The following is a 27,155-nucleotide window of genomic DNA, read 5'->3' on the forward strand; positions in this document are numbered from 1 at the left end:
CAGGCCACGAACGGATTCATGTTTGTGTCTGATAGTAATGGTGCAGGGTTTGCCATTGCCTGTCCGCCTCATCAGGGCCTTTGAGAAGGGTTTGCTGCTGACAAGCTCAATACTAACACTGGCCTGGCTGTAATATTGTTATTTTGTTTATATTTTGAGACCCAGTCTTGTTATGTTGCCCAGGCTGACCTTGAATTGCTGGGCTCTGGCGATCTTCCTGCCTCAGGCTCCTGAGTAGCCAGGATATAGGTATGCACCATGGTGCCTGGTTTTATTATTTTTAACTGGTACATCAAAACATAAAAATTATGCATATTAATGGAATATATAATTTTTTTTTTTTTTTTTGGTACTTTTTTAGGTCATCAGGAACTTGCACTTGCCAGGTAGGCACTTACACTCCTGAGCTTGGCCTATTGTGTAATTTTTCATACATACATTTGTGTGTTTGTGTGTGTGTGGGTGGTGATGGTGCTGCTGCTGCTATTGCTTCTACTTCCGGGGATAGAACCCAGGGCTTTGAGCATACTGGACATGCATTCTACCACTGAGCTTCATCCCTAGCCCAGGCCTTATTGTTTTTATCTAACGGGTTAGACTTTGTTCTGCATGGCATTATATAATCTTTAAGAGAAAGTGCTGAGCAGCCAGAGCCCAGAAAAGGAACAATGACTATTTTTTATGCTAGGAAGGAGACAAAAGAAGAAGTGGAATCATAACCAAATAATGCTGGTTATAGGTGCTATTTAGACAGGGTGTGAGCTCCAGAAGGCGGAGTATTCCTACCCTGGGGTCTTGCATTGAGTATGAGTTTGCTGGGTTCAGTTTTCCCAGGGCTGTGTTTTAAACTTCTCCATTCACTGTTGGAGCTCTAGTTCCTGGAACATAGTAGGGCTAAGATAAATATTGTTGGAATGTCCCAGGGAGTCTAGCACCCTTAGTGGTCACTGGGGAATTCACTGTCTCCCTTGACATTTGGAGAAAGACAGTCAGGAGGGGGAAAAGACTTGTCCAAGCTCACCCAGGGGAAGCGGCACCCAACAAAGAGTGGAGTCACCTGTACCTCAGCCAGCACTAAGGGTCGCTTGGGTTTGCTTTCCCAAGAGCCCAATAGTTAGCTGGGGTTTTTTGTTGTTGTTTTGTGGTATGGGGGATTGAACTCAGGACCGTACACTTGCCAGGCAAGTGCTTATTCTACTGAGCTATCTCCCTGACCCTAGGTAGCTGTTCTTATCCTCTGATTATAACGGAAGAATCAAGCTCAGAGAGGTTAAAGAGCTTTTACACAGTTTCCCAGTAGGGGAGGAAGGAGCTGCTCTGACTGACTGAGGAGCTCTCACCAGAGGTCTGGAGGGCCTTGTCTTGAGTTCTGGCCAGACTGAAAGCCTTCTAGACATTCTCCAAGACATGCCCATGCCACCAATCATTTGAGGGTTCTTCGGCTCCAGTCAGATGGAAATCTTAAATTGGCAAAGTGCATTTTTGCTAGTGGCCCTGGTGATACCAGTTGACACCAGTTAATGCCAGATGCCACCAGTTGATGTTGTCGGTAGCTGGTCTCTGCTGCAAATCTTCCCCGGCTGCCGCTCTCAGGAGCTCTCCAAGGCTAATAACCCTGAGTGTTTATGACTTTTTAACAAGTAACTGTTGTGTCCACATGACTCAAGATCAGAATCTAGAGTAGATTTTCAGGATCTTAGAAGCCCATACTGCCCCAGAAAAGTCAGGAGCGGATTTATAGGACCACTAGAGCGAGGCTTTGTTTGTACCTGAGCTGTAGCATGGGCAGTCAGTACGCCAGAGGGGACCCTCCCAGACTGACTCCAGGAGTGTGAGAGGAGCACTTCTTGTAGCCCCAGAAGGCCTGTAACTGTTGTAGACCTGAGCCTGTGGATTGGCCCAACCTGGTCTAAACTCAGGCCTTCTCATCTGAGGCTATTGATTGGTCCAAATTCAATTCCTCTGTGTGGTTTAAAACTGAGTTTGCGGCAGTCAGGGTGGACACCTTCTGGAGTGGGTCCAGGTGTCCAGGACAGCTGTGGCTGTCAGGACGGCAGTTAGGCAGAACATCAGGTGATGGGCTTTTTGATTGACAGCTGTCTTACCTCCATGAAAAATGGCGCGGCCAAGACTGGGGGATCTTCAGAGGGGCTAGGTGCATGAATCACAGCTTATTGCGGACTAGGGAAGTTGGGGATGTTGATAATGGGCACAGATGGCTGCTACATTAGGAGTGGTTTCCTTGCCATTTCTTCTGAGCATTGGGAGGGAGGGAAGAAAGGAGGGAGGGGCACCATGGATGACAGCAGAGTGGCACCTCCTGTCAGAGTGGCCTAGAGAGCCTGGTGGGTGGCAGGAGGACTCTGAAGCAAGCTCTCTCAGTCCCTCCTCAGGACTGTGAGGGAGTGGAAGGAATGGAGGCAGTGGGGCATGACAGCCCTTGACCTAGCCATGTCCTCCCCCAGCCTCCACAGGACAGGGGGGAGTCAGGAGCTTTTTGTCCCTCTCTCCCAGGCTGTACCATGTGCATTACAGGTTGCTTCTCACATCACTTGTCCTCTGTGCCCTCATGCCCTGGGACAGGGCTTCTGGGGACACGTTTCCTGGGATGTCGCTTCCAAGCCACCTCCCTTGTGTCTGTGAGCAGGTGCCGGTTTTCAGGCCTCTGCGAGCCCAGAGGAGTTACTCTGAATGGGATTTTCTGAGAACAACTTAATTATTAAATAAGGTCAGTGTCCTCAGCAGTCAGTCCAAACTCCAGCCAGCTTTCCCTTGGTCCCTAAATACACATCAAGATAGAGTAAATGTTTAAGGAGACACATTGGTTAATCCAGTGGCACTAGTTGTTGGGAGTTAAAAGGAGGACTGGGGTTTTTGGAGAACCCTGGAGAAATCTCTTAGACTGAGGATATTTTAAATATCACTCCTAGTATTCATAATAGTAATGGCAGTCAGATACTGAGTCACTAAACTGCTTAAACTTAGTTCTAGTAAATTTAATTTTTGCAGCAATCTAAGAGGTAAATAATATTGAAGCTCCCATAAGGGAGCTAAGGATCAGAGAAGGTAAGTCACTTATCTATGGTCACACAGCGCTGTTATAAAATCTGGTGCCAAACCCAGTCGTCCAAATCTGAAGTTCATCTCCTTCCCCAGTCTCCACTGCCAGCTTTCTCTTTTTTTCTTATCTTCCTTCTATTTTGATTCTCACCAAGTAGGGCATAAAAAGCAGCCAAGTTCCCTTACATCTACCAACTGGTCCTGAATACTTGTTCCCAGCCCAGTTTTGTTCTGACTTGTGTGATCTAAGATAAATGACTTGTCAGCCAATCCTTGGCTTTTTTTTTTTTTTTTTTGGCATGTCTCATGCAGAAGTTAGTGGTGAGCTGAGTCCTGGCTATAAGGATGCTGTGTGGGAACCCTGAAGAGAGGGGAGAGGTATGAGGGGTTGTCTTTAGCCCTGCTGTCTGGTGACATCATATAAAAAGCCCCACCTCAGTGTCCCTCACCTGTGGAAGTGTCACCCAGTGCTTGGGATCTGGTGACTTGTGTAGTCCTATGGCAGAATTCATTAACCCCCCAGGTTCACAGAGGCCTGAAAACTGGCACCTGCTCACAGATGCAAGGGAGGTGGCTTGGAAGCGACATCCCAGGAGACAGATGTCCGCAGGGCACAGAGGACAGGTGATGTGAGCAGGCAATCTGGAATGTACATGGCCTGGCCTGGGGAGAAATACCCCTAGCCTGGGAGAAACACCCCCAGGTATGCAGAGCAGCCTGGGAGGCCTGGGCTGAGCAGGAAAGGGCAGGGCCTAGCAGCTGGTGGACAGGCTGTTTAGGATGCCATGTTAGTCCCTAGGGGCACCCACCTCCTTCCTCCTGGCTCAGACCTGATTCCTGGCCCTGTTCCCTCCTTTCATTCAGGCTTTCTTTCTGTGGATTAAGGGAATGGGAACTAATTCTGAAAACAGAGCTATTTAGAAGGAACAGAGCCTCTAGTCTAAAGGAAATAGGGCTAGTGTGGTGGTACACACCTGTAATCCCAGCATTGGGGGGGCTGAGGCAGAAGGCTCATTGCAAGTTGGAGACCAGCCTGGGCTACAAAGTGAGCTCAGGGCCAGCCTGGACTGCATAGCGAGACCCTGTCTCAAATAAAATGAACAAAACAAAACAACCCCCCAAAAAACAACAACAACAAAAACCAACTATGGCCAGCAAGATAGCTCAGCAGACTAAGCACCTGCTTAGGCAAGCTCAGGGACTAGGGTTCAATCCCCGGCACCAATGCCACACTGGCCCTGCCCCTGGGTACACTGAACCAGCCACAGAGATGGGGCGTGGTGGAGCATGCCTGTAATCCTAGTGCTGGGGAGGATGAAACAGGAGTATCACTGCCCCAGGGTTCTGGAGCTGGCATGGCATGCAGTAGTAGGGATCAAGCACAGTCCTTGTGCTTGCCAGGCAGGTGTTTAGACCGCTGATCTATCTCCCCAGCCTGAGGGTCAGAGCTCTTATCAGGCTAAGACCAAGAATCTCTGAACTCTTCACTATTGAGTGTACACAGCTTTTCCAGGGAGTGTGTAGGGAGATCCCAAGAACAGAGGAATGGAGGGCAATGATGCCAGCAAGGTTGAGAAGAAACAAAGCGTTATGCCATTGATTAATGGGAAACTTGTCTTCGTATTTGCTTCTGTAGAATTTTGTACCAGAGTCCTCAGCTGAAATGCTGTCTTGCCTTCTGAGACTCACAGCGTCCTGGGTCATAGAGACCTCCACTGAGGCCAGTGGCAAGTGAGGATTGTTTCCTCATGCCAACTGCTGGCTTGTCAGGCTTGGCACGTAGGCCTAGGACAGCTCCAGACTTTTAATGTGGAAGGCCAGTTTATGGATTTGTAGCTCACTCAGGGTCAGCTCCATCAGTAGCACGCCTAACGTGGTGCCTGCCAGAGTGGCTGCTCGTGAGCTTTTGCTGCCGTTTGTTTGCCTGCCTCTACTGGACCACGGTGTACCCGAGTGCAGGATGGAAACCTTTTCTGCTGCACCCTCTCTTGAATCTGGCCAGGTTCTGAGGCAAAGCTGGCTCATTGTCTGCTCAGTGAATGAATGTACGAAAGGATGGGTTTTTCCTTGCTTGTTTCTGCAGGGCTTGGGATGGATCCCAGGGGGCTTGCACACACTAGGCAAGCGCTCTACCACTGAGCTAGATCCTTTTTTTTTTTTGTAATGTATTTGGTACAGGGTCTCACTACACAGCTCAGACTCTCAGTGATCCTCCTGTTTTTAGCCTCCCCAGTGCTGGGGTCACAGGCGTGCACTACCATGCCTGGACTCAGTTGCGGCTCAAAAGTGTGCCCTAGGGCAGTGTGAGCTAGGTCCGTAATCTGCTTCATTTTATTTTGTGATAAGGTCTTTCTAGGTTGTCCAGTCTGGCCTTGATCATTAGTTCTCCTGTCTTGCCCTCTTGGGGAAGCTGGACTTCAGGAAAGCATGGAGGAGCTGTGTGGGAGATGAGGCGGGTGCAGTCTTGAGGGCCTCAAGTGCTGTGATGGGGGTTAGATTCAGTGTATTTGGAATGGGCAAAGGTAGAAAGGGATGCAAAGTGGGGGTGTGGTTGAGGGATAGGACTGTTCCTGTAGGATTGGTTGGTACCGGGGATTGTGCAGGGAAAAAGTCGATTTCTGACCTGCGCCTTGAAGGGTGTGAAACATGGTCATGGTGTTACATTTTTATTTCACTCAGCAAATACTCTGTGTCAGCCGTTTGCTGAGTACCAGTGTTCACACAATAATGAGACAAACTTCCTACTCTAATGATTTTGATGGCCATAAGGAGTTTTATACAAAGGGTAGTCTGATGGTAGCACCCAAGTAGGGAAATTGGGGTCAGGGAAATCGTCAAAGAGGAAGTGGATTTTGAGCAATGAAAAGTTTTCTGGGTAGGTAAGATGAGGAAAGTGTCTTAGGCAAAGAGACCACCTTATGCAAAGCACACTTGAAGCAGCAGCCCCAGGGCTTTGGGGAGGCTGTGACTGGATTTTAAGTGTACTGTCGTTGAGCCGTAAAGCTGCAGAAGGGAGGAGGAACCAGATCATACAGGGTAATACAGTCAGCAGGAGTGCCTGGCAACAAGGGGCTAGAGATGGAGGCAGTGGGTATGTTAGCAAGGTCATTGCTAGTGAGTGTGTTAGTAAGGTCATTGCACCACCAGGTTAACAATGATGGTGGCATAAACTTAGGGGCTAAAAGAGCCTATCCCCATGTCATGTGTTCCCCATGACAGGTCTGGATGCTGCAGGATAGAGGACAGCTGGGGCTGCTGGTTGGAGCTTGAGCTGGAGAGGAAGTGGCAAAGGGAGGAGCCTTGTGAAGGATACAGTCCTCAGATATATCCTGGGCACTTACTATGTGACATGTTAAGGGCCTAGAATACACCAGGAAACAGCGTTCTTGCTTTCATAAGGCTAGAGCTGAGATCCTCTCTAGGCCGCTTCTTCCCTCCTTAAAGTTGGTCAGGGTATGGAGAGGAGAAAGACCTAGCAGTGGGGTTGCTGTTGGGGACAAGGAGGACACTAGGCTCCCAAATTCACTCTGGCCTCTTTCCCTGCTCCCTGCCCAGTCTTCCAGCCATGGCCACGGCAGCAGCCCAGAAGTTCAGCCACCTACTGTCTAGCCTGTGGCATGCTGGCCAGGAGTCTCTGCAGCCCAAGGCCGTTTTCACAGTGGACAGAGCCCAGGTGCCGCCCCTCTTCTGGAAGCCGTACGTCTATGCGGGCTACCGGCCGCTGCATCAGAGCTGGAGCTTTTACTTCCGCACGCTGTTCCAGCAACACAACGAGGCGGTGAACGTCTGGACACACCTGCTGGCCGCGCTGGGGCTGCTGCTGCGGCTAGCCATCTTTGTGGGGACCGTGGACTTCTGGGGAGACCCACATGCCCTGCCGCTCTTCATCATCGTCCTTACCTCCTTTACTTATCTCTCCTTCAGCTCCCTGGCGCACCTCCTGCAGGCCAAGTCCGAGTTCTGGCATTATAGCTTCTTCTTCTTGGACTACGTGGGTGTGGCTGTGTACCAGTTTGGCAGTGCCCTGGTGCACTTCTATTATGCCATTGAGCCGGCCTGGCACACGCAGATACAGGGCATTTTCCTGCCCACGGCTGCTTTTCTCGCCTGGCTTTCCTGCACTGGGTCCTGCTATAACAAATATACACAGCAGCCCGGTCTGCTGGGCCGCATTTGCCAGGAGGTACCCCAGGCACTGGCCTATGCCCTGGACATCAGCCCTGTGGTGCACCGCATCCTGATGTCTCCTCACCCTGCTGATGACCCTGCTCTTCTCTACCACAAGTGCCAGGTGGTCTTCTTTCTGCTGGCTGCTGCCTTCTTCTCTACCGTCATGCCTGAGCGCTGGTTCCCTGGCAGCTGCCACGTCTTTGGGCAGGGCCATCAAGTTTTCCACGTCTTCCTGGTGCTATGCACTCTGGCTCAGCTGGAAGCTGTGACACTGGATTACGAGGCCCGGCGGCCCATCTATGAGCCCCTGCATACCCGCTGTCCCCAAAATTTTTTTGGCCTCTTTTTGCTCACCATGGGCAGCAGTCTCCTCACCGCGTTCATTCTCAGCCAGCTTGTACGACGCAAGCTCAATCAGAAGACCAAGTGAGGGGGCATGGCAGCTAATAGGGAGGGTGGTGTAGTGGGGTCCAGGGTCTGGGGTCTGGGCCTAGCTCTAGATAGGAACAAGACCTGGCAACCTTGTGTCTGACCTGCACTGACTCCCTGCACACAGCTCAACTGCCAGGGTGTTGCTGTTTAGTCCTTGGACTTGGGGACTAGCTGCTGAAGTTAACTTGGGGCCTGCCCAGCTCCTTTTCCAGAAGAAAAGAGTGAAGGCTGTGGGCCACTGTGGCTTGTTCCTTTCCTGCCTCATGAAAGAAGAAGTCAGCTTGGCCTAGGACCCCAATTCAGGGCTTTCAGGTTGCCTGGGTAGAAGGTGAAAAACATAGGCCAGTCACATTTGAGCTGGAAGAAAGGGAGGCCTCAGGAGGCCACTTCGACCCCGACTGCATGATGGAAGGGCGAGGGCAGGCGCAAATACCGATGGGATCTTACATTCCTTGAGCCTGTACTGCCAAGCTCTGGAGAGCCCAAAAAAGTAGAAGATTGTGCCAGACAATCCCATTCAGTGCCCTGCATCCCTGCAGTCACCACCCAGCAGCTAGCCCCCCAGTCTCCTAGGCCTGGCTTGTGTCCTACACAGCTGTTCCCAGGTTCTTTCCCAGTTTGCTTGTTCATGATTCAACTGTTTGTTCAGTGTTTCCTAGGCCATGACTGGGCTCTGTGGATCAGTGCAAGATGACCAAACTTTCAATACCAGCATGAAACTACATTGGGAATAATCTATGCTGCCTGGGATTTGGGGCTGAGTGGAATGAATAGGAGTTTGCAGACAGATTAGGGTAGGGGAAACCTGTACAAAGGCCCAGAGGTACAGGGCTGGAGCCAGAGGTGGACTGGTCTCACCTACTGGAATATAATAAAGTGACTGTGACAACTACTGATTCTGTTTCCTGTCCCAGAAAGAGGAACCTACCTACCTACCTATAATATGTGGGGGATTTTCCAGAGGAAGCTGGGGCTCTTGGGGGTGGCCGCAGGGTTGGAGATAAGAGCAGCTCCTGTTATATCTTTGCCTGGTTGTGTATGTTTTAAAAATTTTATTTTTATTTTTAATTTAGTCTTTTGGTGGAACCAGGGATTGAACTCAGGCCCTTGCGCTTGCCAGGGAAGTACTTATTCTACTGAGCCATCTCTCCGGTCCAATTTTGTTTTTTATTTATTTTTTTCGCAGAACCAGGGATTGAACTCAGGCCCTTGTGCTTGCCAGGCAAGCGCTTATTGTACTGAGCCATCTCCCCAGCCCCTGGGTGTGAATTTGGGCCCTATATAGACAGATGTACACATATTTACATAAATGACATTTTTGGTAAGGAAGTGGGGGGGAGTTTTATGACTAAATTAAGTTTTAAAAGTAGTTACAAGAATATGTTTAAAAAATATATAATCCTATTTTTTAATTTGACAAAAAGATTTCAGTTTTTGTTTTTTCCTTCAGTCAAGGATTTTTATTTTTTTTATTATTTTTTTTGCTCCGAGTACCCTGACGGCAGGTTTGGCTGGCTTGAGTTGTGAGGATCGAACCACAGCAACCTAAGCCTGACTGCTTTGTTGGAGCAGCCACTTAACTGAGCTAAGGGGCAGGCCCCTAGTCAAGGATTTTTATATGTTAACATTTTTGATTTGTTTAGTTTTTCGAGACAGGGTCTTGTCACATAGTCTACACTGGCCTTTATTTTAAGCAGTGTCTCACTGTACTCCAGGCTGGCCTCGAACTCACACAGATCTTCCTGCCTCCCCAGTGCAGGGATTACAAGCATGCACCACTATGCCTAGCTAGGCTAGCCTTTATATGTAAATTTTTATAATAGTCCCTTTTCCACAGTACATAGCTATGTATGTACGATGAAAGAAAATTACAAAATAAAGGGAAAAAGCCCAAAATGAATACGTATCACTTCACTGCTAAAATACTGAGCCATATAATGTAATATATTAATACTTCATGTACAATAAAACATACAGTATATCAAACACACAGGCTGGGGATATAGCACAAGTGTGCTTGCCTAGCAAGTGCAAGGCCGTGGGTTCAGTAACAACACACACAGCACACACATCCACACACCACTGGAAATGGTGGTCAACCCTTTGCATTTCCAAAGGGATTCCAGAAGTTACAAAATACTTTCACACATGTTACCTCACTTGAGCTGTAGAATTCTGGAAGCACTGAAAGCAGGACTGAAGGCTATTTTAAGCCACAGTATTAAACACACCGGATCATGCCAAGTTGCTGGGGCCACAGGTGTGTGGCACCACATCCGGCAAAAATCTGATTCTTGATTCCCAAGTTCTTGCTTCCTGTTTTCGAAACTGTCTTCCCTATGACTTAGTAGTATTAGATTATTGCTGTTTTAATTACAAAAGTAGTTCACAAACCCAAGTGGTGTTGAGGACCCCAGCTCTAGATGTTGCTGAGGGTTCAGCTGTGACACTTTGTGCCCGGGTGTTTTTTTTTAAACATTTATTTATTTATTTTGTGTGTGTGTGTGTGTGTGTGACCGGGGGCGGGGCTGGCTGGCATGTGGTGCTGGGGGATTGAACCACGGTCCCTGTGCTTTGCCAAGCTTGTTCCAAGTAGGTGTTTTAGACCACTGAGCCATCTCGCCAGCCCCTTTGCCGGGGTGTGTGTGGGGCGGTGTTAAAAAAAAAAAAAAAAAAGCAGTTAAGAAAAACGAAAGAAGGGGCTGGGAGATGGTTCAGTGGAATAAGCGCTTCCCTGGCAAGCAAAAGGGCCTGAGTTCTATCCCCAGTTCCGCAAAAAAAAAGAAAAAAACCAAAAAGAAAAACGAAAGAAATGGACACTTCTGGCACGACGCTGAGAAACCATCCGTTCCCACTACAGCGTTTCTAGAACGTTTCTCGAGTTGCGGAGATGGGAAAGAACACGAACCCTACGCGCATGCGCAGACCTGCCCTGGCCTTGGGCGGGGCTCCGCGAAGGGGCGGGGCCTTGCCTGGCGGCTGCAGCAGCGTAGCTCCGCCCTCCGCGTTGGCGCGCGATTCAAAAGGCAGGGAGGTGGTTGTGTGGATTCCCCGAGGCTCTCCTGTGGTTCCCTGACCCCGCTAGGCCTTAGGCTCTGTCTCCTCAGCGCCCATGAAACGGAGAGGCCCTGAGGAGGACGCGTGCGGCGTGTGGCTGGACGCGGCGGCGCTGAAGAGGCAGAAAGTGCAGGTGGGTCTGTGTGAAGGGACTGGGTAAAATGGCGGCCGAGAAAGGACTGCTGAGGGCGCTCGCCAGCGAAAGGGGTTTGGGTCTGAAGGAGAAACTGGGATGTGGAGAGGAAAGAGAGGCGTAAACGGCCGGAAGGAGCGGGCTTTGCATTGCGGATCGAACCCAGGCCTTCGCACTGAGCGATATCAGCATCCCTTTTTTTTATTTTGAGGCAGGGTCTCGCAAAGTTGGCCAGGCCGGGCTCAAACTTGTGAGCTTTGTGCCTCAGCCTCTCAGGGTACTGGGATTGCGGGTGGGTGGCACCACACCGGATGTAAGCAATTACAGGGTAGCAAATTGAGATGATTTAGGTGAAATGGGAGGATTCTTAGAAAGTCACAGGTTACTAAAAATTAAACTTGAGAAACAATCTAAATAGACCTCTCACAGAGATTGGTAATTTTAATTAATTAATTTATTTATTTATTGGCAGAACTGGGGATTGAACTCAGGCCCTTACACTTGCCAGGCAAGCGCTTATTCTACTGAGCCATCTCCCTGGCCCCTGTAATTTTAAAACTTACTGCGAAGAAGAGCGCAGGTCCAGATAGCTTCACTGATGAATTCCACCAAATATTTAAAGCATTAATACAAATCCTACACAAACTCTTCCCAAAAAATAGAAGAGGAGAACCTATTTTCCCATTCATTCTGAGGCCATTGTTTCCCTGGTATCAAAGCCAGACCTAGGCATCGCAAGAAAACTTATGACCCAGTATCCTTTATGAAAACAGATTTGAAAAATACTGAGCAAAGCTGGGTATGGTGGTGCCTGCCTGTTATCCCAGCTCTTGGGACACTGAGGCAGAAGGATTGCTGTGAGTTTGAGGCTACCCTGGGCTACACAATGAATTCAAGACCTGAACTACATAGCAAGACCCTGTCTGGAAAAAAAAAAAAAAGGATTAAGTAAGTGGCTAGTGGTAAAGTGCTTGCCTAATATGTGCAAAGCCCTGGTTTCCATCCTCAGCACTGCAAAAGAAGAAAATAAACAAAAACAAACTATGAGAAAGTCTAGCAACACAAAAACCTGAAACATTGTCTCAAAAAAAAAAAAGGAAAACAAAAAAGCAAGAGCAATTTTCTCAAATATTCTTCAAAGGTAAGGTGTTTTTTTTTTTTGTGGGGGGAAGTTAAGACAGAGTCTTGCTATGTAGTTCTGGCTGGTCTTGAACTCAATGTATAGCTCAGGCTGGCCTCCAACTTACTAACCCTCCTGCCTCAGCCTCCTAAGTGCTAGGATAGGTGTGCACCACCACAGCCAGCTAAGGTTGGTTTAAATTTGAAGATTAATGTGATATATTAATATAGATTTTGTTGGGTGATAAATAGCAAGTTCATAAAAGTTCTGTAGATCTGGAGAGTTCTGAAGCAAATTTTGGACTTATACAGCTATATGTTACCTAATGACAGGCCTATGTTGAGTTGTTTTGTAAACATATTAAGAGTATATGCATATAAACCTAAATGATATAGTCACTCACTCTGTGACCTCTTGATGGAATCTAGAGATAGGTAAACACAAAATGTATTAGGTTTCTGCTAGTGTGACCTGGCATACTATTTTAAAGTGTTTATGAGTAGGAGTATAGTAACACTAAAATGTATTAATACATAAACCAGTAACATTGATTATCATGAGGTATTAATGTATTTTACAGTTACATATAGTACATAATACCTCATGATAATAAGCCATCTATATATTTTATTTGGTACAGGGTCTCATTATGCAGCTCGGGCTTATAAAGTGATCCTCCTGTCTTAGCCTTCCAAGCACTGAGATTACAGGGGTGTGCCACTACGCCTGGTTTTGGTGGCCTGCTCAGTGTGGGGCCAGCATGGCTTGCAGTACTGGGGATTGAACCATGGGTCCTTGTGCTTGCTAGGCAGGCACTTAGGCCGCGGAGCTATCTCCCCAGCCCTACAGCGTAATTTTTTTTTTTTTTAACATTTATTTGTGTGTGTGTGTGTGTGTGTGGCCAGCTCAGCCCACCAGGGGGTGGGGCTGGCTGGCATGTGGTGCTGGAGGATCGAACCACGGTCCCTGTGCTTTGCCAAGCTTGTTCCAAGTAGGTGCTTTAGACCACTGAGCCATCTCTCCAGCCCCCTACAGCGTACTTTTGTAGTGTTCTGTTTACATCAACATCAACACAGATATGTGAATAGCCAGGGAGATAGCTCAGTGGCATAAGCATCTGCCTGGCAAACAGATAGTCCGGAATTTGATCTCTGGTACACCCCCCCCACACACACACAGAGATGAATAATGTGTTGTACTCCAATGTTATGGCTATAATACCCTTCTGAGCCTAGTGACTATACGGTTACTAATTCAACAAGGGAGATTTAAGAGATGTCCAATGATGACAGTCCTGACAGCCTTTCTTGTCAGACTCCTTGAACCGTCCTCCTTGGGTATGCTCATGTAGCTCACCGTTTCCACCAAACTTCATAAGGCATGGCAGTGCCGATTAGATTTTCCATCGTAAATGTCATCATTAGTAGTGTGAAGAACTAAAAAGCAAAAGGGGACTTGGTGGTGATGCTGTCAGTGAGTCTGGAAGTGGGAAGAAAATGAGCCTTGCAAAGCATAGATGACAGTCCCTGGCTGGCTGTGCCAGCCCCACCCCCAGGGTGCCTGTAATCCCAGCGCTTGGGAGGCTGAAAACAGGAGGATCACTACAAGTCTGATCTTCCTAGTGAGACCCTCTAGAACCTGTAGACCCTGTCCTAAATACATTTAAAAAAAAAAACAACAAAAACTCATGCAGGACAGAGTGGCATGGCAGTCTCTAGGAAACAGCACTTTAATGTTTTCAAGCCATATCAGTGTGTGTGGAAAATGTGACTTCATATACAAATTCAAGAACAAAGTGACCATTATGAAAAAAAAAAGGAAGTTATATACTAGTCTCATCACTTATTACTTTTTGGCCAAGATCAAGTGCAAATTATGTACTGTTTTTTTTGAGTCATGGTCTTGCTATGTGGTTCCTCCCCTGGCCTCAGATTTGTGGCTATCCTTTTCCCCCAGCCTCCTAAGTGCTGGGATTACAGACGTGTGCTACCATCCCTGGTTCTTAAGCGCGTTCATACAGGGTAGGAATTGTTAAGTCTGGGTTAGTGCTTACTAAGGACTTTGATAGGTAGGCTTTCTTGTACTCTGTAGTGTCCACACAGAGGCTGCTTTATATTGAGGTAGGGATAATCAGCCAAAGATCCGGATCCATCCAGGTGATCTGTTCTCTCGCAGAGTCTCAACATTCCACTGAGGTAAATGTAGATCCCTAAAGGCATAGGTGTTCTAACCGAGCTGTAACTGGGGCAGTATCACTTCTAACATCATTTTGACTTCAGAAAGGACCTTCGTTCAACTCCTGCTAAGTATGGCTAACTTGATAAGTTTTATTTTCAGATATTCTGCCAATCAAGGTCTTTTTGGTTACCTGTAGTTTTCTAAAAAAAAACACAGGATTTGATATTATTGTAGAACTTTATTAATAGTATGTCTGTTTTTTTTCCTCTTTTTTTTGTATTTTAGTACAGGGTCTACAAGGGTTCTACAGGGTCCCACTACACAGATCAGACTTGTAGTGATTCTCCTGTTTTCAGCCTTCCAAGGGCTGGGATTACAGGTGTGTGCCACCACGCTCAGTGTCATTCGATGTGTCCCAGGGGTGGGTCCGGCTCAGCAGGCCAGGATCGAACCTGACCGAGCATCTGCCTAAGCAGGCACTTTAATCCAGTGAGCTATCTGGCTGGCCCTGTTTTCTCTGTTTGTTGTTTTGTTTCGCTTTTTGTATTTTTTAGGGAAGGGTCTACAGGGTGTTCAGGGTCTCACTACTAGAACAGAGTTGTGTTGATCCGCCTGTTTACAGCTTCCCAAGAGTTGGGATTACAGGCATGCGCCACGATGCTTAGTCTCAACTGCCATCTCAGCATGCCCGGGGGTCGAACCCCTGGCCCCTGCGCCACCTTGCAGGCTCTTTAATCCCCTGAGCTATTTGGCTGGTCCTTGTTTTCTCTGTTTAGTTGCAAACTTTTCCAGGGGCAGAAACAGTCCGTTTTGTTCACTATATTTCTAGTACCTAGCATATAGGTACTTAAATATGATTCACATTATTTCACATATTTGTGATCTGGGTCCCATAACATTTAAAGAGCTGTGTGCCAGCTTGGCTTCCTCATAGTGTACAGGCCATGTCCCATAAGTAAATATCTCAAGAGAGTAAGATGAGTGCATAGCATGTTTATGACCCAGTTTTGGAAATCATGTAGTGTTACTTTCATACTATGCTGGTCAGAGTGGTCTCCAGGTTCTTCCCCAACCTCAAAGTGAGAGAATATGGACTTTTCTACTTGATGAGAAAAGTATATTAAGTTATAAAGAGGATTGTCCAGTAGGAAGGCTATTTTTTTTTTTTTTTTTGGTGGAACCAGGGATTGAACTCAGGCCTTTGAAGCGCTTATTCCACTGAGCCATCTCCCCGGCCCCTATATATATCCTTTTGATCGCAGAGTTTGACTATTCAGTTTCTGATTCTCTGCTTCACTTTGGATGGTTTGTGTTGCTGTCTTGAGGATCAATTATATTTTGTCCCCCCCCCAGGCAGTCTCTATTGTTAAGCCTGTCTAGTGAATTTTCTTCAGTTTTCCTTAGGTTCATTTTTCCCCTTTAAAATCCTTGAACATATTCATAGTAATTATTTTAACTATGAACCTATGTGCTAATCCTGTTATTCCAGAGGTTGTTTCAGCCTGCTTATAACTGGTTCTTCTCTAATTGTAGACTTTTGTTGTTGTTGTTTCTTGTCTAGCAATTTTTCATTCCATGCTAAGGCCCCATGAATGTTATATTGTTGAGTTTTTGGATTTTCTTTAAATAATACTGAAAATTATTTGGGCAAATAATTACTTGCTAATCGGCTTAACATATTCAAAATGTTCTTGTAAGCTTTGTTAAGAAAGTTTGGAAAAGCTTTTGCTCTAAGGCTAGTTAAGGCCAACTACCAAGGGATGATTCTTTGAGAGCTCTGTGGACTGCCCCTGGGGTTTAAGGCCATCTCTGTTCTAGGTGGTAGGAACTCATGTCCCAGTCTTGCATTAGCTCTGGGAACTGTTCAGCTTGCAATTCCAGCTTGCAGTGTCTTCTTTGCCTGCCTTGAGGGGTTTCATCTTCAGTGATTGAAGGGGCCTGTGTGCGTATTTTTGGAGGTCTTCGAGTTGTAAGTTCCAGCTACCACAGTTTTCCCAAATCCCAGTCTCAATCTACTCAATTCATTAAGATTAGGGTCAGGGGAGATAGCTCAGTAGAATAAGCGCTTGCCTGGCAAGTGCAGGGTCCTGAGTTCAATCCCCAGTACCTTAAAAAAAAAAAAGTTTACCTCATGATCAATTCATTAAGATTGCACTGGCCTGGAAAGTGCTTCCAGGCAGAAATTCAGGCTGAACACAGCACTCACCCTCTTTTCTCAGGAATCACAGATTACTGTCTGTTGTCCATTGTGCACTGTTTAAAAACCTTTTAAAAATTTTTAAATCATTTTAGGAGGTTGAGGCAGAAGGATTGCCTGTGAGCTTGAGGCCAGCTGGAACTGCATAGGGAAACCATATCTCAAAAATATCAAGAATACTCAGCAGACTAAGTGCCTGCTGAAGCAAGCACAGGGACCAGGGTTCAATCCCTGGTACTGCATACCTTGCTGGCTCTGCCCTTGGGCAATCTGAGCCAGTAACCAAGTCCAGGTGTGGTAGCACACACCTGTAATCCCAGCACTGGGGAGGCTGAAAACTGGAGGATCACTAGGAGTCCGATTTGCGTAGTGAGACCTTGTACCAAATACATTTAAAAAAAAAGAAAAAAGATCAAAAATAAAAATGTGTCTTTTTAGCCAGGGATTGAACTCAGGCCCTTGCGCTTGCCAGGGAAGCGCTTATTCCACTGAGCCATCCCCCGGCCCCCAAAAATGTGTCTTTGGTTGTTTTCTAACTAGTTGAATGTGGTAGATGGAAAAGTTCCCTACTAATACTATAAGAAGTTGAAATAAGAGTTTTACATACAGTATTTCCTATTTCAAAAAACAAAACAAAAGATTACACAGCTTAGTTTCCAAATATAAAAATGAAATGAAGTCAGCTTCATCTGGATTCCAGTTTCAGCGTTCCTCTAACTTGCAGTTATCAATACTGACAAATCCCATTTCTTTGTGGCAATTATAGCCAAGCCAAATTCAGCCAAATACAGTCCTACTTTCCCTACTTCTCAGCCATTTCAAAACAAGCAAATAAAATCAAGTTACAGTAAATAATGATGAGGCTACAGTCTCAGTTGACAAAACAGACTTTTCAGACCTCTTGTGCCCACTTTCCCATTCTGCACTCTAGTATTTTAGGCTTGTGATCCAAGTGTGGCAAAACTGGTGCTGCTCCATTATTCAGCCAGCTGTTTCGGAGCACTTTCAGTGTGCAGGAACTGTGAATTTTTCATGTGAATTCAGTAAGTTTTCATAACTCCCCTATGGGATAAAACTTATTACCACCATTTCACACTTAAGAATGAGACAGAAATTAAGTAACTTGTACATAACTAAGGAATAGCAATGGCAAAACTAGCAGTGATGTAAACCCAAGCTGTACTACTCTGGAGGCCATGCTTTTAGCCATTATGTGACCATTTGACAAGTGCTGAAAATCAGTCAACTGTTGGTAATGTAGAATTATTAAGTTTGGCATAGTGCACATCTGCAGTTACTCAGGAAACTGAAGGAGGAGACTTAAGTATAGGAGTTTGAGACCAGCCTAGGCAACTTAATGAGACCCTGTCTCTTCTTAAACAAAACATTACTCTTAAATCTAAATTACATCATTTCTGGACCTCCTTTAACAAATCACATTTGTTCAGTCAGCTTGATTTCTATTGGAAAGCACAAACATTGTGCTATAGTTGGAATAGGTGATTCCTTAGAAAAACACTATCAGGATGGCAATAACTGGTGGAACGCTGATGTCTGGCACAGACTATCTAAAGAAAGAATAGGATATAAATGGAGCCCAGAGTCCAGGGTGTTTTTTTGTCACTGGTATTTATTGAATCTCCCCAGTCTGGCAACTCATTTAATATAGATTCTCTCATTCTTTTTCTCCCTCTTCTCAGACACGTTTAATTACACCAGGTGCCAAAATGCTAACACTCCTTCCTCGAGAAAGAAAGCCTACTATTTCTTTCACTCAAAGAAGAATTCCATCTTTGGGCATTAAACAGACCAGTATTGCTTCCTTCTTCACCTTGAAGCCAGGTATGGTGACCCCCCTGGGAGTCCTTCATTGTCCAGGGAGCAAAATTCATGTCTTCATGTTGGAACATTTATGAGATATAGTGAAACCATTGTATTGTTAAACCTAACTGACCTATTGTGTTACGGAAACACAGGAAGTCATTGCTTTTTGGAAAGTGATGTACACATGCTTTTACAAACATACATTTCTAGTTCTGTTTCACTCAGTCTAGTGCTAAATATTTGTATTTGCTGAGGAAAGGTGATTTGGGAGCTGTCTCAGAGGAGGCTAGTTTACAGAGCAGGGTTCCTGCCAGTTGGAGAGCACTGGGAGGAGTGCTCTGACTCAGGCTGGCTTTGTATAAACCTTCAACTCCCCAGATAAAACATAAATTCTTTTTTTTTTTTTTTTTTTTGGCGGAACCGGGGATTGAACTCAGGCCCTTGCGCTTGCCAGGGAAGCGCTTATTCCACTGAGCCATCTCCCCGGCCCCATAAATTCTCTTTGCTTTACGTAATGGGAGGAATTTTTTCAAAATACATTTCCCATTTACATATTGATATATTTTATTAATACTGAATTTTTAGGCAAAGTTGAGAACTCCCACAGAACAGTTTCTGCAGTATAATTCTTGTTGAAGAAGAGGAAATTAATCATTCTGATTCTTTGTAATTAAGTCTTACTTGATTTGAGTGGAGTGGGAATCCCATGTAATTCATCCTTAATGCAGCACAGGATCTATTCAGTGCTTGATAAGATGGACACGCTAGACACTAATAGTTATTTTCAATATTATTATCTTTTCAGGTTGCCTTGGCATCATAATTATGTATTTGCTCCATTTCCTGTGAAATTTTTGAGGAGCTAGAAACCTATATTTTTCATACTGTCACCAGAAGATTTCAGAGTTGTATAGTTAATGTGACTCTTGAGACCTCATAAAACTAGCGTGTTGAACATTTTTTTAAGGAAAGTATTTACGACTATGTATTGGCCATGATTACTATTTAGTAGAAATTATAATCAATAAAAAACAAGCTAAACTAGGGCTGGTGAGATAGCTCAGTGGCCTAAAGCACCAGGCAAACATAGGCAGGCGCAGGGGACTGTGGTTTGATCCCTGGCACCCCATGCTGCACCAGCCCCTCAGGGTGGCCTGAGCCGGCCAAAACAACACCAAAATAAACTGATGTTCCCGTTAAGCACATAAATGAAAACTAAGCTGGAAAAGTAAGCCAGTCTGATGGTATGCCATATTTGACTTTATTAGGTAGAGGTAGGTCATGGGAAGTGCCCATATATAGCATTTCATTAGGGGAATACCAGATCTTAATTTAGAAAGAGCATTCAGGAACGAAGTGACACTGAAAGGAGCTACAAAGTTATTTGAAAAATCTTAAGTAGTCCTATGCTAGGTAGTAGTATTAGCTGGTATTTTTTTTTTTTTTTTCTTTTTTGCGGAACCAGGGATTGAACTCAGGCCCTTGCTCTTGCCAGGGAAGCCTATATTCCACTGAGCCATCTCCCCGGCCCTATTAGCTGGTATTGACTTTAGAAAAAACCAACTATTTTATTACATTGTAATATTTAACCACTTCTATTTTACTAGGAATGAGAGATATTGGTAACCAGAGAAATATTTCATCTTATACAGAAGGTCAAATCAACAAACAGTCCAAGAAAGATGCAACTCAGCTAGACTGTTTGATTCGGGACTCAGAAGATGACTGCATAGCTTCCCCTCTGGCCACTTCAACCCCTGAAGGCATCGAGGAAACTGGACTTTCTCCTAAGTCCCACAAGACTTTGGGCCATCCCAGTGTGAGAACACCTTGTTTGACCATATTGTCTTTGCCTCAACCTAATACCCCAGCTTGTGCTGGAGACAGTAAAGCCCCACTGCCTTTTTCCTTCACTGAGGATATGGAAAGTTCTTGTTTGCTGGACCAAAAGGAGGATTCTTCCAGGAAAAGGGAATGGTTTTACGGATCTGAGAAGCACTGTCAGGACATGGAGAGACACATCAAACCACTTGGGGGCGAGTGCCATCAGCTCTTGGACAAAGCTAAATCAGAAAGGAAAGTGTCTGCCAAAGAAAATAGGCAGCATTCCATGCACCTGGAGACTTCCAGGGAATCCTGGAGCAGAGAAAACACAGAGTCAGTGAAACAAAACCCTTGTCTTGTTTCTTTGTTTTCCTGGGGTAGTGAAAAGAATGACAAAGAATCCTGGAGTCAGCTTTTCACGGAAGATTCTCAGGGCCAAAGAGTCATTGCCCACAACACTAGAGCTCCTTTCCAAGATGTAAGCAACACCTGGCATCACAGCCTAGGGTATTTTCCAGCCAGGCCTTGGGCTGAATGCCAGGCTGAGCATACTCAGTTAAGTCTGCAGCCTGATTTGCTCCTTACCCAGGACTCTGAAGGTAATCAAGTTATCAGGCACCAATTTTGAATGTTTATATGAAGGTTTGGTTCCGGGAGCATCTTGAAATGGAAGAATGTAGGAAAATATGTTCCAGGTGGAGGTGGGGGCTGAGGTGGGAAGGCAGCATGGGATTAAGCTGTCATTATCTAGCACTTTATGTAAATAAAGCTGGCAGCTGCCACTGGTTGAAACTGTGACTGGAATCATGCTTTTCCCTTAGGAAGGTGGCTGGTGAATTTCTTAAATGAGTCTGCGATGAGTACTGTGGAGGCAGGGCATGAACTTACCCCTTTACTTAACAGTCCATTCTGCCTGTACAGAGACCCCTCTGCCTTTTCATATGCCTGCCTGGGTCCTTGCTTCTTTTCATCTCTGGCTGAAATCTTACCCACTTACCTAAGCTTGGAATCATTATTCCTCATGCCATTTTGAGAGATAAGGCAAATTCCCCAACCCAAATGTATATAGAGCTGGGGATAGGAGAGGAAATGGAAAATGGTGATAACCTCATTTTTAAATTTAATTTAATTTTAGTGGTAACTGTACAGCATTTTAAACATACACTTTAAATATCTCTCCCTTTAGGCCAGCGACTTGGGACTAAGCACTTGCTTAGGCAAGCCTGGGGTTCAATCCCTGGTACTGCATACCCGCCCCTGAGTGCACTGAGCTGGCCACTGAGTCCAAGCATGGTGGTACGTGCCTGTAATCCCAGTGCTGGGGAGGCTGAAAACAGGAGGATCACTAGGAGTTTGAGCTCTGTAGAGACCCTGTACCAAAGACATGAATTTTTAAAAGATAAATTAATACCTCTCCTTTAAAACTCCTGAGCAATAAAACAATGTAGATGTGACTACTAATTTTTCCTTCACAAGGTGAAAGGTAACTTGTCCCCCCTTTCTGGGAGGAAATCCCCTTTGTAAAACCTGTTAACATCTGTAAGGCTGGCTCTAGTGGTAATAAGAACATTGCCAATTTTATTTTCAAAAAAGTAACTTATTAATATATGTTGTGTCACTGCTATCGGTTCCTAACCTGCACAGGCGTCTATTTGGCCTGTGGCCTATCCAGGGCATCATCCAACAGGTGCAGTTTCTCAAGTTGCAGGTATGGTACCCAGGGCTTAACCTCTAGGGGACAAACTTGCAAATTATAAGATGGAACTGCTTTTAAGAGTTTTGAAAAAAAAAAGTTTGGGGCAGAATCTCTTCAGAAACCCCCTGGGAAGTTTTTTTCTTATTAAGTGGCAGGACCTTATAAAAGAAGGGAGGAAGCCAGAAACCTGTTTAAGAAAGTTCATTACCTTAATTTCACAAGAATCCACTACTCCTAAAGGATTCAGGGTGACCACAACTCAGAAATGGACAAAGAAAATTTCTCCAAATCCTTCATTTAATGCCAGGTAGTATTTCAACCCAAATACACACTGTATACATACCACGGAGAAAGGGGCCCCGAGGGCATGTGAGTCATGCATGATGCAGTAGGTGCAAACCTTGGCCCAACCCAAAAGAACAGTTAGTCCAGGGCCTGGAAGAAGGATGGTATGTTCTTTCCCCTCCTCGCTTCTCTTTCCTACTGGACTTAAACTAAAGTCCATGGAAGAAAAAGTTTTTAATCAGTGGATCTGATGAGGCTCCAAGGCCTTGGAGGGTAGATTTGGTTGTACAGTATTATAAAATATGCTTCAGAAAAAAACAAGCCTCCCAGTTGCAGCCCAAGTACTGGCTGGTCCAGCTGCCGACCTCTCCAACTAGACAGGGAAGGGTGACAGCTGGGCACTGGTGCAGGTTATGATGGAGCAGCATAAGATAGTTCTGCCTTGTGAACATGTATATAAACAGTCCTTTCCCTAAAGCCCTGCTGTGCTACAAGGAAGCTGCTGACAGTGAGTGACAGCTGCACACAAAGTGTCTGGTGAGACAAGTTATGGGATCTAATGCAGTGAAGTCATTCCTTCATTTTAGGACCTATTTTCACATGGGGGCAAGAGAATATAAGAAACATCTATCTTACCCCATAAATTAAGCCACTCTACACAATTACCTGCAACAAATGTCTCAGCTCAAACCACAGGCCTTAGCTTCTACTAAGGTTTGAAGTATGGAAACACATAATCCGGCTCTTCTTCCAAGCTCTAGCTTGTCAGCAAGACTTGCAGAAGATTCCTAACTGAGAGGCAGAAACATCTGCGGTGAGGAAGGCAGCTACTGAAGAAATTCCAGGAGCGTGAGACTGTTTGCAGGGTGGAGTGCTCTCAGTTTCCTTTTCTACTGATATCTTCTTCCTTCAGAGCAAACTTCCTTCTTAGGACTTCAGAAATAAGCACAGCAGGGTCTTCTTCTTTCATTAAACTCCGGGTCCTGGAGACAAAACAATAGTTTCTATTTAGGAAGTACTTGCTTGGGCCAGGCAGCACTCTGCATCTGCATATACTGTCTACTGAATCCTTACAACCATCTTTTGAGATAGGTATTACAGTGTAGACCCTCTTACCGATAGCTAACTAAAGCACAAAAAGACATGCAGTTTGCCTAGAGTTACTAGCCACTCACAAAGTAAATTAAGTGGTGAATCCAGACTTTAAAACCAAGATAGCTGGTTCCAGATCTCCTAACTAGAATGTTTTACTACATCCTCTAGTGGCCATAAGTGTGGGCTAAATAAAGGTCCATCAACTTATTGGAGCTGGCCTGTAGTGGCTACACTTCTGTTCCCATTTTCTGAGTCTGTCTTTTCTTAGCAGCACTTTCTTGTAGCATTTGCAGGGGAAGAGACTAAATGACTCTTGGCCATTCTGCTGTGCCACACATGCCATAGGCTCGCCGTCACTGCTTTTGACAGTAACTGAGGACCCAGACTGACTATCAAACCCTCAAACTAGAATCAAGGAATTGTCCGTGGCCTATTAACATTTCTGAACCTTTGCTCACTGGGCTGTTACATTTTTAGTCATTGCCACAACTTCTCTCTTATAAGGCAGACTAGATCTCACACTACAAGTGGGAGGGAGGAGGGGCTTGGCAGTAAGGATCTTGGACAGTTTGGTTTACTTAGAGGCAAGTAAAAAATCTAAGAGTCAATCTATAAAACACTGTCACCAGAAGAAATATACTCAAGACAGAGCTAAAGAAGCAGCAGTAGCTGAATTTGGGGGTACAAGGTCAGTATGACTAACTTGGTTTGGGCTAGAGAGAGTACATGTAATTTACCTAAAAGATAACCACCAGGAGGCTGTAAGTTGCTGCCCCTTGTCTAGTTTTCAGAGGCTAGTAAGGTCCGGAAGTCAAAAATGAAACATTGTACAATGTCATCTTCCCTTCAGGAGGAACTTTATCAGTTCTGGAGCTAGATCTTACCTCTAAGCCCTCCAACAACTTTCCCTGCATTAACAGATATAGCTGCACCAATTAAGCCTTGGCTATTAGAACCTGGATCTTAAACTGAAATGTCCAACGATCTGTATTTGAATAAGCTCCCAGGTAAGCTCCAAGGAAGCTGCTCAGACCACACTTGGAGAAACACTGCCAGGGCTTTCCTGCTGAATGAGTTTCTTTTTTTTTTGCTCTGAATGCCTTCAGGGCAGGTTTGGCTGGCTTGAGTTGTGGGGATTGAACCACAGAAACCTGAGCCTGACAGCTTTGTTTAAGCAGTCACTTAAAGAACTGAGCTAAGGGGCAGGCCCCTGCTAGATGAGTTTCTTGCTGCAGGCCTCCCCAAATTCCCTCACAGTTCAATATAAATGGTTAAAGCTCTATTTCCTGGGGACTCTGCTTAAGGTTTTTGTTGTTGTTGTTGTGGTATCAGGGATTGAACTTGAGCTTATGCTGTTGAGTTATCTCCCCAGCCCTTTAAGATGTACTTTTAACAAATGTGAGCAATTCTGAAGGGCAGCCAGGTTAAGGAACTACTTATGAATTTCAAAAGCTTTGTCCTCAAATCTCTTAATTTGTGGGATTTTGCATTACGGACCACCTTATGAAATTCTCCTTCCACCAAAACCACCAGAGATGTAAGTTGGAATAGATGAGTCTTCTTGTAAAATCCCCACTACTCTTAACTTTTGGCTTGGGTGATTGAACCTAATAAATGTAAAGTGTTGTTCAGGTAGGGGGCACAGGCTCTAGCAAGCAGGTAGTTGGCAAACTCTGAACAAAGTAACATATGGCTACTCCTGGGAATTTACTAAGTTTGCTAGATCATTGGCCATGGGTAACTTTAAATCACCAGAGCTCCTTGTCAGTACTTACAGATCTTGGCTCTGTTTTATCCGGTGAAAGTCTTTCAGGATACCCATCATATCTGCAAAGCTGCTGGCCTTGGACAGAGAGATGCAGTCATCCTCTTCTGACGAGCTGCAGGTAGCTTTGTGTTCTGATTTACAACATTCAGGGCTGGCAGAACAAAGCAGGGGGACTGATGGAAGCTCAGGGACCTCTACCTCAGTCTCCTCGGTGATGTCACTAATGACAAAGGAAGTTGTAGAGTGGAATGAGGATCCAAAACAAGGTAAGGGAGAAGAGACATTTGAACTTCCTGGAGATAAGAAATCTGGCGTTAATGAAGTCGAAGCTGAAAGAGAAAACAATAGGCATGGATGGGCTAGAGTTTAGCAGTGATATCACCTTCCCACAAGCACTGCCTACAGAACACACTCATTTCCTGGCCTGATCACATGACATTCCGGGAGAGCCCAGGATGGTTATCTCTAGCCAGTGTAGCCCCTCTACTATCTTTCCCAGTCAGGGATGGAGCACTGGGCTTTTCCATGTTTCAGAAGAGTCAAAGAAATCATCCCATAAAAGTTTTGGCTCCTAAAAGCTCCTATTTCAAAGTGGGCAATGGAGTGACAGCCCTGTTGTAAACAAGCAACAGTGACAGAGACAAGTTCTACAATTTGTCCTTTTCTCTTAGACAGCACTTTTTTTTCTTTTTTGGTGGAACCGGGGATTGAACTCAGGCCCTTGCACTTGCCAGGCAAGCACTTATTCTACTGAGCTATCTTCCCGGCCCTAAGATAGCACTTTTAAGTCTCTGGATGTTGCTATCTATAATCTAGAAATATTGTGAGCAAAACTAAGATGTTGAGGCCCTCCTAGTTTCCCAAATTTTTTGGAGAGAATTTCTACAATTTCTAAGAAACATTCTGAGTTTATATAAACTACTTCTGTTTGTCTCTTGGATGACAAAAAAAGAAAAAGAAAAAAGAAAAAATTAAGTGCAGTTAATTTCCATAATAGAGAATTAAGAATGTGATGATTTCAGGGCTGTAGCTCAATGGCATAAGCGCCTGCCTTGCAAGCACAAGGTCCCAATTTGATCCTCTTGTTCCGCAAAACAAACAAACAAACAGCAAAAAAAGTGATGATTTCAAAGAGAACACTAAGATATTTATGCTCCACCAACTGGCGAGGTTTGGGAGCTATGACTTTGAGGTGTTGAGCATGTTGGGAGAGATCCATCTGTTGGCTGCCTCTGTTCAAGGCAGGCTCATAATCATTCCTAGTGGTTCTGCTTTAATCCAAGCAGAAAGTTGGAGGACAGAAGTGATCTCCAACAGAAAGAACAAGGAAAGGGAAGTACTGGAAAGAGATATATGTCTTGTGGTGGTAGTGGTGAGAAATGCTTACACTGAAAAAGAAAGCTGTCACAGGCTCACAGAATATGGAACCTTACAGATACCAGGAAGAAGGCACTGGTCTTTGTGACTAAGGGAAGGAATCTGCCTGGGGCGACAGGCTAAGTCAGGATTTGTTCTCAGCTAAACCACTGAGCCCAAAATGAAATTACTCAAGAACACTACAGGTTAGCTGGGTCTCAGGACACCCTGAGCCCTGGACCAAAGTCTTTCTGAATCAAGGACCATCATTTCCCTTATCTATCCCGTTTAAAAGCTAGGGGTATGGGGCTGGGGAGATGGCTCAGTGGAATAAGTGCTACCCTGGCAAATGCAAGGGCCTGAGTTCAATCCCCGGTTGGGCATCCTACCTGCATCAGCTGCCACTATCTTGGCAATCTGGCTGCGCAAGTGGCTCAGCTCATCCTGCAGCTCGGTGGTACGGCTTAGGGCTGGCAAGGCTGGCTTCTTTAGGGCAAGAAGCCTCTCTTCAGATCCACGCAGGTTGGGCACTGAGGCATTGCGCTGCATGACAATCAGAGGGCTGGGCTTCCAGGTATGCCTCAGGGGGCGGGTGTCACTTCTAAACCAGAGAAAGACCGATATGTCCATCACAGAGAGCAGGCCATTTGCCAGTCCTCCCTCCCCCAGTACACAGCTCTCATTCCAATTCCCTCACTTTCTTTGCTGCTTGGTACTTTGGGGAAGAAGTTTTCTATCGTACCCTCTGATAATACCTGACCCGGGCATATGTCTCCTCTTCATCTGCAGCAATCCAGGCAATGTCAGCCAGAGTTGGGACTGGGGGCACATCTCTCAAACACAGGTCAGAGATGTTGGGCAGGGTCTGTGAGGAAGGAAAATTCTGTATTTATTGAGAGTCTTTGGGAACTTGTTTGAGTTACTTTTTTTTTTTTTGGTAATTTTTTTTTTTTAATTTTT

The 27,155-nt window shown here is 45.4% G+C and overlaps 3 protein-coding genes across 4 annotated transcripts in view; 2 read left to right on the plus strand and 1 right to left on the minus strand.

The window, feature by feature from the left end:
• The window catches only part of Paqr7 (progestin and adipoQ receptor family member 7), a 12,073-nt gene extending 3,497 nt beyond the window's left edge, over nt 1–8,576 (plus strand). The window contains exon 2 of the mRNA XM_004637584.2: nt 6,604–8,576. Coding sequence (XP_004637641.1) covers nt 6,626–7,660 — 1,035 coding nt within the window. The 5' untranslated portion in view covers nt 6,604–6,625 and the 3' untranslated portion in view covers nt 7,661–8,576. The remainder of the gene's footprint in view (nt 1–6,603) is intronic.
• Nucleotides 1–21,263, plus strand: part of Aunip (aurora kinase A and ninein interacting protein) — a 24,773-nt gene extending 3,510 nt beyond the window's left edge. Inside the window, exons 2-4 of the mRNA XM_023722502.1 lie at nt 10,523–10,852; nt 18,048–18,189; nt 19,779–21,263. Coding sequence (XP_023578270.1) covers nt 10,775–10,852; nt 18,048–18,189; nt 19,779–20,623 — 1,065 coding nt within the window. The 5' untranslated portion in view covers nt 10,523–10,774 and the 3' untranslated portion in view covers nt 20,624–21,263. The remainder of the gene's footprint in view (nt 1–10,522; nt 10,853–18,047; nt 18,190–19,778) is intronic.
• Nucleotides 21,264–21,970: 707 nt separating this feature from the next.
• Nucleotides 21,971–27,155, minus strand: part of Mtfr1l (mitochondrial fission regulator 1 like) — a 9,341-nt gene continuing 4,156 nt past the window's right edge. The window contains exons 4-7 of one of the 2 annotated variants that reach the window (XM_023722503.1): nt 26,951–27,060; nt 26,585–26,796; nt 24,847–25,132; nt 21,971–22,959 (exon numbers count right to left, since the gene is read on the minus strand). In XM_023722503.1, the coding sequence (XP_023578271.1) occupies nt 22,854–22,959; nt 24,847–25,132; nt 26,585–26,796; nt 26,951–27,060 (714 nt within the window). In that variant the 3' untranslated portion in view covers nt 21,971–22,853. Of the gene's footprint in view, nt 22,960–24,846; nt 25,169–26,584; nt 26,797–26,950; nt 27,061–27,155 lie in introns of both variants that reach the window. The other variant, XM_004637586.3, reaches the window with a different exon arrangement.

Source organism: Octodon degus, unplaced genomic scaffold (genome assembly GCF_000260255.1).
Source record: "Octodon degus isolate 3935 unplaced genomic scaffold, OctDeg1.0 scaffold00092, whole genome shotgun sequence".
Taxonomy (NCBI): domain Eukaryota; kingdom Metazoa; phylum Chordata; class Mammalia; order Rodentia; family Octodontidae; genus Octodon; species Octodon degus.